The sequence below is a fragment of the Populus euphratica genome, unplaced genomic scaffold (assembly GCF_000495115.2).
Source record: "Populus euphratica unplaced genomic scaffold, PopEup_1.0 scaffold1057.1, whole genome shotgun sequence".
NCBI lineage: Eukaryota > Viridiplantae > Streptophyta > Magnoliopsida > Malpighiales > Salicaceae > Populus > Populus euphratica.
In genome coordinates this window covers 3,064-16,940 of record NW_011500921.1, presented here as the reverse complement: position 1 = coordinate 16,940, position 13,877 = coordinate 3,064, and the positions used below count along the sequence as shown (strand labels likewise).

The 13,877-nt window shown below is 32.3% G+C and overlaps 1 protein-coding gene across 1 annotated transcript; it reads right to left on the bottom strand.

Annotated features, from left to right (window-relative positions):
• Positions 1-1,569: 1,569 nt before the first annotated feature.
• On the bottom strand, positions 1,570-3,637 carry LOC105116823 (outer envelope pore protein 24B, chloroplastic-like). The gene is made up of 3 exons (XM_011014305.1): positions 3,366-3,637; positions 2,677-3,036; positions 1,570-1,876 (listed from the first exon to the last, which is right to left on the bottom strand). Exons 1-3 carry the CDS (start codon positions 3,561-3,563, stop codon positions 1,796-1,798), a joined length of 639 nt encoding a protein of 212 aa, XP_011012607.1. The 5' UTR covers positions 3,564-3,637; the 3' UTR covers positions 1,570-1,795.
• Between the last annotated feature and the right edge of the window lie 10,240 nt (positions 3,638-13,877).

The following is a 13,877-nucleotide window of genomic DNA, read 5'->3' as shown; positions in this document are numbered from 1 at the left end:
AGATAATATAAAAATATGTTGTGAGAAATAGATTGGGTTATTTTCTTGTTGCTCAGTAAGCCAGTGCCATTTAACAAGAAAACTAAGACCCCGATGCTTCAACTGATGCTTTCTAGATGGAACACTGCAGGAATAGAACCTCAATGACCTGCTTAGAACCTGTTTGGCAACAAGGTCGCGTTTGTGATTTATTTAAAATACAGAGATAACTTATTTGGTAAACAAAAAAATACATTTTACTATGTATGGGTCCCATGTTTTTTCACGTTCGAGACGCAGACAAAGAAGAAGCAGCATTTTGCTGCTTTGCACACACTATTTACGTTAATTTTAATTAGTGTGAACAGTGCAAGAGATTTGCACTGTTCACTTGAAAAATAACGGACAGTGCAATTCACTTGCACTGTTCACACACTTTTTAAAAAAAAATGTTAATTTTATTAATATTTTTTTTAAAAAAAAACTAATTTAAAGTAAATTAAATTCATTTGCACTGTGATGTGAATACTATTTTTTTTTCCTGAAAAACTAGTATATAGTGAATTAAATTCACTCGCACTATAATATTAATTTTATACCTAATAATATTTTATCTAATTTTATTACACGTTCAAAATATTATGAAAACTGTATTTTTTATCGGATAAATTTTGTACATAATAGAATTATAAATAGTTTAATGGAATAATAAAAAATATTTTATATAAAGTATTATTTATTTTATAATGTAATAAGAGTAATTAATTCTACAATATTTAAATTTAAAACGATCAATATTAATATATATTTTTTAAAATTATTTTATAATCTTAATTTCAAAAGCATTTTTAACCAAACACATTAAACTACTTTTTCTTCAACCTCAATTTCAACCATAGTTTTAACCAAACACCTATTTTTTCAAATCAACCTCAATTAAAAATACTTTTTATAAAACAATTTTTTTCAAATCACAACCACAACAGCTACCGCAATACCAAACACACTCTTAGTTTCATTCGTTCTTCCATGATCCAAAAAGTTCAAAACTTGTCCGATAATTGTAACATGACTCGAGAAACTTTGTCTGATAATTGTAACATGACTCGAGAATACTCTTGTAACAATCTTAAAAGATATAACTCAATTGATTTTAAATTTATTTTTTAAAAATTAAATTATTTATTCAAATTTTACAAATCTAGATTTATATAGTCATTTACTTCAAAATCCATCAAAGTCTATAAAATTAATCGATACACACCAGCTAGTTCAAATACCTAATACCCATGTTAATTTAAAAAAAAATCTCGTACAAAACTCCATTTCTTCTGTCAACATAACCAGCCATGCCTCAGACAAAGGACGCCTGATATTGCAAGCAAGTTTGGGGTAGGATTCTGCAGAGCTAAAAAACCCAAAAGCAACTATCCAAGCATGAACCCCTCATCATTTCCACAGCTCCCACGAAGGAGACTCAATCTTGCATATAACAACCATGGAAAATATATGCATTCCATGTCACTAGTCTCACCATACCCACAATCTTCCGTCCCTCGCAAAAGCTAAACATACATAAGATACAAGATATTGCAACAAATGCGACGGCGCGCATGTTTCAAAAGAGAGATTTAATAGTTTGACAAACAGTGCCACAGAGCTGCCCCTGACCAGGTGGTCAGTTCAATTTATAATTATAGACAATATTCAAGGACAAAAATAAGCTTAAAGCAATCATGGGCACAACCAAAGGTGGAGCTGTTTGTCAAAACAACCGGTAAATGTTACAACCAGGAAAGAATACTGATGAAATGCATCACATCTCAAAGTTCCATGTGCTCTCAGCAGTTAATTTTGGCATTTTTGACTCCTCAGCCAAATTGATGGATGCAGAAACCTGAGATAAAGAAGGAACAAAGATCAGAAAATCATTTTTGAATTGAAATACATAAAATTTAGATGGTTTTGAAATCCTAGAAATGTTTAAAGAGGTTTATCCAAACAGGTCAAGGCACCTTACAACCACCGAATAAAATTAAGCAGCTCACAAGCATCAATCTAGCATCCAAATAGCTGAAAGTTATGCAATCACCCGTTTTCTGATATCACGCACAATCCCAGACATGTATTACTTCAAGCCATAAAAGTAGAGGTGTTTTATTGAAAACTCTCAATCCATTGGTTCAGATTTCTCTTAAAATGAACACAATCATGCCAGGGTCTTTTCATGATTGAAAAATATAAGTAAAAAATAACAACTACGCTCTCTGCAAAACCAGAACAAGCTCAGTTATAATTCAATTGAAAACCTAGAAAAAACAAACATGCTTGTGTTGTGTTACAGAATCTATAAGATGCATCTAGGAGCTATAAAATGGATATACAACATTTGAGGCCATGAACACACTAGAAAAACAGTTCCCATCAATGAACTAGAACCTTTAAAAGCCAAAACTGTAATCTTGTCCAGTTTAATGGAGGATCAAATTCTTAAAGCATGTACTAGTTTGCTAAATTTATGCTCGACTCCATTTCGAGTCTCATACAGTTACTATCAAATAGAATGAGAACCTATGGTAAACTCAACTAGTGCTGTTTTCTATTTCTATTTCTTGATTTTCCTTATTTAATTTGTTAATTTAGAACCAAAATCCAGCAACTAGCCAAAAAGCATACAAATGACAATCATGTGTTTACCTTGAAATTCCCATTCAACTTTGAATTCCTTGACCACTCCAAGCCCAGATTCTTGCTTGACGTTTGATACACAGCCCTGAACACATCATCACCATAAACCTTTCGAGATCCGGCAAAATCCCATGAATTCTTTGCAAAATCATAACATGGCTCGAACGAAGTCAGTCCTCCATGCACATAGGTATACTTCAACTTGCAATTCTCTGTACCGAGCATATAATTAGCAGATATCTTGTTCGCTGAATCAACCACAAGAGTCCCATCCAAAATAGTCCGGTTATCCCCTCTACAATGAATGTATGTCAAATTCAAGGGCTTGTCCACAACCTTAACTGAGTTCATAAACTGAAACCTAAAATCCTGCAACACAAGACCAAGTGAAAATCAAGTCAATGTTAGTTGCTAAATTCTACTAAAATTCAAGTTTTCTTTAAATTTCCTTAATTTCACAGCTACAGGGGAAAAAATGTTACAAATTAGCAAATGAAGCCCTAGACTCTTAAAAAAAACCCTTGAATTAGAAATTCAAAAATCCTAATCCCTCTTTGGCTACTGATGAATCAATCAGGAAACAAACTAAAATGAAGCCAAACTTGAAGTAGTACAATAGTCTTTTCAATTCAAGTTTCCTACAAAATTAACAGCCACATAATAGACTTCAACCGAATATAAATGCAAAGAGGAGTTACCTTTTTCGGAACGTTGTAGTCAATTATGAAGAAGCCAGGTTTCTCGACAGCTAAAGCCAGGCCGTTTAAGCTAGGGCCGTTGACGACTGTGGCGTCAGTTATGGAAGCCCGGAGCATAACATCGCCGGCGTTGAAGGCGACAGTAGCAGCAGTGCTGGTTTTGTCATTATCATACTTGCCCTTTAAAGACGCCTTCATTTCGTGGAAAACGAGAAAGACAGAGAGGATTATCGGTGCCTCCAATTTAAACCGGTGGTTAGCAAGGACATGAAAGCGCAGCGATGAATCATTATTTTGTTAATTTTTTAATTTTTTAATGAAGAAATTAAAAAAAATAATATTTTTCATAAAAAAATTTAATATATATTTTTTACATATTTCGATTATTTAAATGTAAAAAATAAATTAAAAAATTATTTTAATATATTTTTAAATAAAAAATATTTTAAAAGTAATATTTACTACTGTCTCATTAAAATTTTATCCTATTATATTATTTTTCAATTTTTAAATGAAACAAAAGGAAAAAAAAATAAAAGTAGATAAGATAAAGATTGATGAGAAAAAAGATTTTTTTTGAAAAGAATATTAATTATTTTTAATGCTACGTGGATTACTGAACTGTTTATAAACACAGATTATATTAATATAATTAAATTGATTATTTTATATACTAAAAACTCATTGGACAATGTTTGCTTTGTCTTTTGATCAATGGTCATTCGGTTAATAGCTGATTTTTACTTTAGGTGTAAGAGCGCATATATGCCTATGATGTATAATATTGTAAACCCTTGACTATAATAGCTAACGAGGTTTTTTTTTTTTTTGGTACCATGAGCTTCGTTGCTCCTAAAATGGCTTCCTATTTAGACTTTGTGAATAGTACTCACCACATATATTGAATAACTATAGCACTCTTTGAATGAGAGATTTGAAAAGCTCTCTTGCTTTGGGAGCAAAGGCAACACGCAATAGCCAGCCAAGATAGACGTCTCCACGCCTCAACATCCTTCTTTTCCACGACCAGCCACACATTAACCACTATGACATCCATCACTCTCTAGCCACACATCTGCAACCTTCATCCACACCTAAAACAACACCATCAAGCCCATACCAACTGAGCCTTTTCTTTCACTTTTTCATATTTTAGGTTGACAATTTTACCTGTAATTGTTGGATACTAATTTAAACCGATCTAAAAGGATAAGATTTTTTTTTTCTTATTAAATTTAGGTTGATTTCAAGTAATAACCAAAGTAAAAAAATCAAAATCAAATATAATATGGATAAAACCTTGTCTGCCCCAAATCCCTACCCAAACCCTATTTGAACTACAACAATAACCTTGAAGTTTGAAATAACTGCAATTGTGTCAAGCTATATATATAATTAGGGTTATCACATGTCCCCTCTCTATCCGACTTCCTTTCCCTTACACCTCACTCTTTTCTCTTCTTCGATCATCTCCTTTAGTGCAAAAGTTATTCATACAGATAGAAAAGCTAAAGTTGGTTATGTTTCCTCTTTTTCATACCCTAAGAATTAGTACAAAAATTATTGTTTCTCATTTATTATGTCATGGATCTATTCCCCTCACTTATTAACCTTGACAGTTCGAAAAGCTAACATTGGCTATGTTTTCTTCATAAGTAGTCTTACAGATGCTAGAAAAAGTGCAATTTGAACTTTAAACACTTGTTGACTGCTACTTGAGTTATTGTTTTATAATTAAAAAAAATTCAAGAGGCTTAGCTTTTGTTGTGGCACTGACTTTTAGTTCAAATACTTGTAGTGTTCTCACGTAAATGAAAGTCTGAAATAATAGAATTTTGTATTTTATAATTTTTATTAAGAGATTTGAACATGACTCAAAAGGTTGGTGGGTGGTGGTAGAGTAGTGACTCTCAATCCATGCCAACCGAATGTTGGATAACACATGTTTGAATTCGAGTCGCTTCGGTTTAGGTATGTATACCTGATGGATATTCAAAACCTGATAAGATTAGGTATGATTTATACCTTATCAAGTTCATGTTTAGATATAAATATAATAAAACTAGATCCTTGGATATCCATTATCATCACTATTCACACTCACAACCTATATAACCACCAACCAGTCTCTTTAATGTTGTATTTTTTTTCAATTTTTTATGATGGTGGCTTAGGAGTGCAGCTTGAGTAGTTTTAATTTTGGAAAAGAAAATAAAAGGTATTCAAAGGCCCGTGTGAGATGACTAGATCAAAAATATGGTGAAAAGTTTATTGCATGCTCATTTTATCTTTATGAATAATGATAGATAATTTTGTTTGTTATGTCATAATCATGATGAAATCTTTGGAGATTTAATTTTAACAATCTAAATCATTTGTTTACTTGATCAGAAAGGACTTTCAAAGTTACATAATATGGATCATGTTTTTTGTTATGAAAAAAATACAGAAATTTATAAGCTTAAAAGTATTTTGAGGTTTCTAGATTTAGAATCACTACTCTTAACTCATTGTGTTTTTTCATTGTGCTTCTTTATTTTGGTGGAGCATCCTAATTTTTTTTTACCTTGATTTGATCTTTTTTTTTATTGCTCTAAAAATTCTATTTGCCCTCTAGTGTAGGTTATGATCCTAGTTAGATTCAATCTTGATCTTAGGAATTTTTGTATGCTTTTTAAGTATGGAGTGTAATCCTAGTTAGAATTTTTATGAAACAAAAAACTTATTTAGGCTAAAAAAGAAACCACAAGGGATATGTTTCAAAATATGAGAGAAAAATAAAGATGACATTTTTCTTTTCAATCACAAACGATCAAAACTGATAAATCTATCCTTATCTAAAGTAATGGTTTGGAACAAGATTTCAAATTAATAGTAGGTGAATCCTATTTTCTAGAATTATAGTGCAACTCAAGATATATGATATAAACTGATTAGTACTTAAAAGTGTATTTTTATCAAGGTTTTATATCATCATTTTGCACTTGAAGTATAAATAACTCCTTAACTAAAGCATGTTTTATAATAATGTATCTAATAATATAAGATACCTTTAATTTGTGGTAAATGTTTATTCTAAATTCAGGCCTATCACATAAATGAAATGATTGATTAATGAATTTAAGAACTGAAATTGAAAGGACAAAGAGATGGCCAAACTTAGAAAAGAGATGTCGGATCAGTCCATACCGGAACACTATTCGGTAATTAGGTCATATTTGGAGCTGTAAATCTCAAATTTTAGTCTAATTTATATGGATGGAAGGGTAAGACATAGGCCTACAACTTTCATATGGAACCCAAGATCTAAAAAGGCCATTTTCAAGTTCAAATTGGAGCAACAACAAAGAAGCCTGAATCTGTCTTCCAGCTCGAGCACTATTTAGTATTTAACCCATATCTGGAGTTCTAGAAGTCTAAATAAGCTGAAGTTTTTACACAAGAAAGATGAGACAATTGCCTACAACTTTCCTGTCAAGTGGCTCCAATTTTGACGTTATCAATGACGTTTGGGGCAGACAAGAGAAGATAAGGATTGTTACCAAGTCAAGAGTTAGCCACCTCCTCATCAATTAGTCATCAAATCAATAGTTCCCAATTTTGGCCTATAAAAGGAGGCATTTACCATGCATTTAAGCATCTTGGTTTTCAGATCAAGATCATGCTCTTGCTTTCTCTCTTTGTATTTTTTGTAATGTTTATGCTTTGCTTTCATTAATATCAAGTTTATGCCTTTCATTTCCTTTCATTTCCTTTCATTTACTTAGTTAAATTTTATCTTATTTATATTCTTATTTATGTTTATTTATTTTTCTTTCTTTCATTATGTCTAGCTAAGTTTATTATGTCAAGGTAAAAAGGTTACGCTAATGGTGTAAGAATAAGTATAGTGTAAACTTAATATGGACTTTAATGTTTGATACTAACATGTTTTATATTTATTATCTTGTTCACTCTTTAATACTTTGCTTGTTAAATGAGTAATCTTGATTTATGTTGTATAACACTTGGTACAACAAATGCTTGGCACTTTCATAACCCATACTATATGGTATAACCAACACCTGAGCTATGAAAGGAACTTGATTTGTTGTTAATGACACAACCAAAAGATTGATGTCTTCTCCCAAGTGTAGGAGTGTCAAAGTAATAAATAACCCGGCAAGACCAGGGTCGAACCACAGGGAGGTTAATTGTACAAATTATAAATAACAATAATACAACAACAATAACAATAACAATAACAACAACAAATAATAATAATAATAACAATAACAATAACAACAACAATAATAATAATAACAATAATAGTAGTAGTAGTAGTAGTAGTAGTAGTAGTAGTAGTAGTAGTAGTAGTAGTAGTAGTAGTAGTAGTAGTAATAGTAGTAATAATAATAATAATAATAAAGAAAAAGAAGGAGAGGAAGAACATGAGAACTTTGAGAAGGAATATTAATGTAACGATTAAACAATGATAATAACAAATGTCAAGGTTAGAGATTCCACTAATGGTATGTCAAACAAGTATAATATAAACTCTTATTATTCAATTGGAAACCACACATAAAGGAGGTCCCAATCAAATTATAGATTGTTAACATAATTACATTAGTCATCTTATTCGATTAATGCTAATACTTGTAAATCTCGTCAAGCATTCATGATTATAACTTATGTTAACAACAAATCAAGTGCCTTTCATAGCTCAGGTGTCGGTTATACCATACAGTATGAACTATGAAAGTGCCAAGCATTTGTTGGACCAAGTGTTATACAACATAAATCAAGATTAGTTATTTAACAAGCAAAGTATTAAAGAGTGAACAAGATAACAAATAGAAAACATGTTAGTATCAAACATTAAAGTCCATATTAAGTTTACATTATACTTATTCTTACACCATAGTGTAACCTTTTCACCTTGACATAATAAACTTAGCTAGACATAATGAAAGAAATAAAAATAAATAAACAAAATAAAAACATAAATAAGATAAGAGTTAACTAAGTAAAGGAAAGGAAATGAAAGGCATAAACTTGATATTAATGAAAGCAAAGCATAAACATTACAAAAAATACAAAGAGAGAAAGGAAGAGCATGATCTTGATCTGGACATCAAGATGCCTAAATGCATGGCAAATGCCTCCTTTTATAGGCCAAAATCGGGAACTATTGATTTGATGACTAATTGATGAGTGGGTAGCCAACTCTTGACTTGGTGACAATCCTTATCTTCTATTGTCTGCCCAAAACGTCATTGATAACGTCAAAATTGGAGTCACTCAAAAACATAAAAGTTGTAGCCAATTGTCTTAGCTTTCTTGTGTACAAAGTTCAGCTCATTTCGACTTCTAGAACTCCAGATATGGCCAAAATACTGAACAGTGCTCGGGCTGGAGGACAGCTTCGAGCTTCTTTTTAATAAACCTTTCTTTTGTGCTCAATGTATCAACACATAATTATGGGGCTTTTCTTGGAAGAAAACAAAATTTTTGTTCTAATGTTTAAGGTTAACTTCCTTGGGTTGGGATTATTATTTTTGTCTTTTTTTTTTAATGTATATACATATAATTTAAAAATATCATGCATCTTTAACCCATGTAATGAGCTTTCAGCTAATGACTCCCAGACCAGTTGGTATTAGGGCATTAGGTGTTAAGACACCCCTACGAGCTTAGTAACTCGGGTCGCAGATACTGATATGTAGATAGTGCAATGTTTGATTCCTTTAAGCTTTTCTCCTCAACCCATGTAACAAGCGTTGGGCCAATAGCTCCCAAGTCAGTTGACTTTAGGGTATTAGGTGTTAAAACACCCCTTCGGGCTTAATTGCTTAGGTTAGGGAGGCTACGAAACCAAACTTATCTACATTTTTATTATCATCATTTTTTTTTTCTTTTTTTTTTTTTTTTTTTTTTTTTTTTTTTTTTTTTTTTTTTTTTTTTTTTTTTTTTTCTTTTTAATTATATACAATCCCTTTCCCTTAGTTGTTACCTTTAACAAAAGAACATAAATAATGTAATAATCCAATATGCAACCCACAATCATATGTTAAAGTGTGTGTGTGTAAATTAAGGTTTAAGAATACATGTTAAATAAGTATATGAGCAGAATTAAGTGGTAACAATACGAGAGTTTGTAAACCTGAATATTTCAGGAAGTATTATAATAGACCTTGTTAAGAATGGTTACTAAGATGCGTCTCAAGAGTCACTTTAACAAAAGAACTCCTTTACTCTGCCATCCTAGTAACAACAATTATGCACATGCTTTATGAAATGAAAAACAAATTTTTTTTTTTATCAACTACTACCCTCTCCCCCCAACCAAAACGAGACATTGTCCTCAATGTTCTAAGGTAGAAAGATAGAGTATAAAAGATATCACCTGAAATAACGAACACTGACAAAACCTGAAACACACTGAAACAAAAATAAGAAATAACAAAACATAATAATAAAACCAAAAGACACAAAAATTCACAAATGAAGGCTCAAATCCAATCTAAGCTTTTTACGGCTTCCCGTAGATGACCAATTTATGCGACTCATGGAAGGATCAATCACAGGAATGAAAGATTGTAGTTGGTCAATCAATTGTTCAGCAGTAGTAGCAGAGATTATGATTTGTCGTGCAGAAGATGTTAGAAATTCCTGTTCCACAGCATGATCAAGAAAAGACAACAACTTATCATAATAACCATTAACATTTAACAAACCTATGGGTTTATGGTGAATGTGCAATTGAGCCCAAGAGGAAATATGAAAGATCTCTTCCAATGTGCCTAGACCACCTGGTAAAGCAATGAAGGCATCAGCATGGTTAAACATTGCATTCATTCCAGTCGACATTATGGAGACCTGAAGTTCCTCTCCAATTGTTTTCCCAATGATGTCTCCTTGTGCTAAAGCTTCGGAGACGACCCCCAAAACTTGACTACCTCCTAAAAATGCAGCTATTGACACACCTCCCATTAACCCAAGACTGCCTCCCCTATACACTAAATGAATCTTTCTCTCAGCTAGCACTTGACTAAGATGATTTGCAGATTCTAAAAACTCCTTTTCTTTCCCAGGACTAGATCCACCGAAAACACAAATATTTCTTATATGATGACTTGAGGAACTTGCCATTTCTACACACTTCTGTATTTGTTGAATGTATGAGTTGAGTAGAAATGAAAGGAAGGAAGAGAGGGTTTTATAGATGAGAAATTAGAAAGGCAATCATAACACCTATATGTAGGCTAGTTGGAGTCTCACACTCTCTCTCTCTTTCTCTTTATTTATTTATTCATTTTTGAAAAAGCATGTGTATATATAGGTAGTTGTGATTGTGGCTCACATCTTCTCTTGGTTTTACATCCAATAACGGCTTAAACGCCCTTTATGGGTCGGGGATAGGCTTCCCATCCAGTTTTCTTAAAAACTAGCAAACATGGTCTTTTTTAGTCAGATTCCTAAGACTAAATCGATCATGTTCTTTATAAAAATATGATCATAAATCATGAATTGCACGATACACATCTCCACTAGGATGCGTTTCAAGAGTTAATAAAAGATTATCTAAAGACTCCTTACTCAGGCCATCCTTAATGAATTGTATTTTATCTTCACGGTTTATAGATATCATCCCTAAAGAACGCGACTCCTTACTCAGGCCATCCTTAATGAATTGTATTTTATCTTCACGGTTTATAGATACCATTCCTAAAAAATGACATTGTGTATTACAAGTCCATCTAGCACATCAATGACAGACTTTCAGTCGTTTTGCACGATGTTTCTTTGCAAAAGTGCTTTTACCTTCTCCAGACATGTGTGAAATAAAGGAATTAGAGGACTCACCTGATAATTGGACCTTTGCTTCAATCAACTAGCGAATATCTTTAGGAATTCCATGATTCATTAACAACCTCAATCTTGCACATCTAGCATGGTAAATTTTTGTAATCGCATTCTGAGGTAGAGCGGGAAAATACTTTTTTAATTTTTCAAGATTAGTATCCATTTGCAAATGAGAATTGGAAGAGAGATTAAAAGAATTGCCTAAATATATAAACAAATATTAGTTATTATGAAAAACTGAAAAAACCGAATTAAGTCACGGAGTACCATTGTCCGCCATTTGACCGGGGTGAGAGAAACTAGCAAAAATCACTCAAAAAGAAACAAATAAAATAAAATAAAATGAAATCAATCTTTATATACAGGATCACCTAATTCAATAGAGTCATGTTCAACTGAAAAATTATCAAAGTAAACTTTCAGACGATGTCCATTTACCTTGAAAACATTGTCATTCTTTGGATTCTCGATGTCATAGGCCCCATATAGATACACATGTTTCACAATAAAAGGACTGCTCCATCTTAATCTTAATTTTCCAGGAAATAAATGCAGTCGAGAATTATAAAGTAAGACTTTTTGACCAACATTGAATGTTTTTCTTAGTATATTCTTGTCATGAAACTCTTTGATTCTTGCTTTATGAATTCTTGAATTTTCATATGCATCATTTGTTATTTCCTTAAGCTCATTTATTTATAATTTTCGCAGTTGACTAGCATCATCCAGATTTGAATTGAAAGCTTTAATAGCCTAATAAGCTTTATGTTCAAGTTCCACAAGCAAGTGACAAGGTTTTCCATAGACTAGTCTATAAGGTGACATACCTAATGATGTTTTATAAGCAGTTCGATAAGCCTAAAGTGCATCATTAAGTCTTAAAGATCAATCTTTCCTATTAGGGTTCACTATTTTCTCCAAAATGTGTTTGATCTCCCTATTAGCAAGCTCTACTTGTCCACTTGTTTGAGGGTAATAAGGGGTGGCAGGGTTCACTGTTTTCTCCAAAATATGTTTGATCTCCCTATTAGCAAGCTCTACTTGTCCACTTGTTTGAGGGTGATAAGGGGTGGCAACTTTGTGTGTGATTCCATATTTCTTCATTAAAGACTCAAATGGCTTGTTGCAGAAATGTGTTCCACCATCACTTATTATGGCTCGAGGGACTCCAAATCGACTCAAAATATTTTCTTTCAAAAACTTTATCACTGTTTTGTGATCATTGTTTCAACTTGGGATTGCCTCTATCCATTTTGAAACATAATCTACTGCGACTAATATGTATAAGAAACCAAATGATGGAGGGAATGGACCCATGAAATCTATACCCCAACAGTCAAAGATCTCAATGACAATAATAGGATTTAAAGGCATCATGTGACGTTTTGAAATAGATCCCAACTTTTGACAATTTTCGCAAGACTTGCAGAATGCATGTGAGTCTTTGAACATAGTGGGCCAATAAAATCCACTTTGTAAGATTTTTGCAGTTGTCTTTCTTGACGAGAAATGGTTTGACAATTTTCACAAGACTTGCAGAATGCATGTGAGTCTTTGAACATGGTGGGCCAGTAAAATCCACTTTGTAAGATTTTTGCAGTTGTCTTTCTTGATGAGAAATGGCCCCCACATGCCTCAAAATGACAAAATTTAATGACACTACTTACCTCATTGTCAGGAATGCATCTTCGAAATATTTGATCAGGACAATATTTGAATAAATAAGGATCATCCCAATAAAAGTTCTTCACTTCGTTCAAAAACTTTCTTTTATCTTGGGTATTCCAATGAGCTGGCAATTGTCCTGAAACAAGAAAATTGACAATATTAGCAAACCAAGGCATTGTAGAGACAGAAAGTAAAGATTCATCAGGAAAGTAGTCATCGATTGGTGTGATGTCAGTTTTCGAATCTGTTGTCAATCTTGACAAGTGATCTGCGACAACATTTTCGCTGCCTTTCTTATCTTTGATTGTGATATCAAATTCTTGAAGTAATAAAATCCACCGCACCAATCTAGCCTTAGAATCTTTCTTAGAAAGAAGATATTTCAATGATGCATGATCACTAAAAACAACAACAGGTGAGCCAACAAGATAAGATCTGAATTTTTCACATGCAAATACTACTGCAAGTAATTATTTTTCAGTGGTGGTATAATTCATTTGAGGACTACTTAAAGTTTTACTTGCATAGTAAATTACATAAGGTTTCTTATCTTTTCTTTGTCCCAAAACAGCACCTACGGCATAATCACTAGCATCACACATTATTTCAAAAGGTAATGACCAATCAGGAGGTTGAATGATAGGAGCACAAGTAAGCAAGTTTTTAAGTTTAACAAAGGCTTCTTCACAATGTTCAGTCCATTCAAAAATAGTATCCTTTGTTAGAAGGTTACTTAAAGGCTTAGATATTACAATAAAATATTTGATGAACGTTCTATAAAAACCAGCATGTCCTAGGAATGATCTAACATCTTTAAGAGATTTTGGTGTTGGCAAGTTTGCAATTAACTCAATTTTAGATTTGTCAACCTCAATTCCTTTTGATGAAACAATGTGACCAAGTACAATGCCGTCTATTACCATAAAATGACATTTTTTTCAATTTAGCACAAGATTCTTCTCTTCACACCTGGTCAAAACCTTTCCTAATACCATA

Coding starts and splice junctions, on each gene's coding strand:
- LOC105116823 (XM_011014305.1), bottom strand. CDS start 3,563: ATGAAGGCGTCTTTAAAGGGCAAGTATGATAATGACAAAACCAGCACT. Junction 3,037..3,365: donor ACTACAACGTTCCGAAAAAG/GTAACTCCTCTT, acceptor CTTGTGTTGCAG/GATTTTAGGTTTCAGTTTAT. Junction 1,877..2,676: donor AGTTGAATGGGAATTTCAAG/GTAAACACATGA, acceptor TCTTTATCTCAG/GTTTCTGCATCCATCAATTT.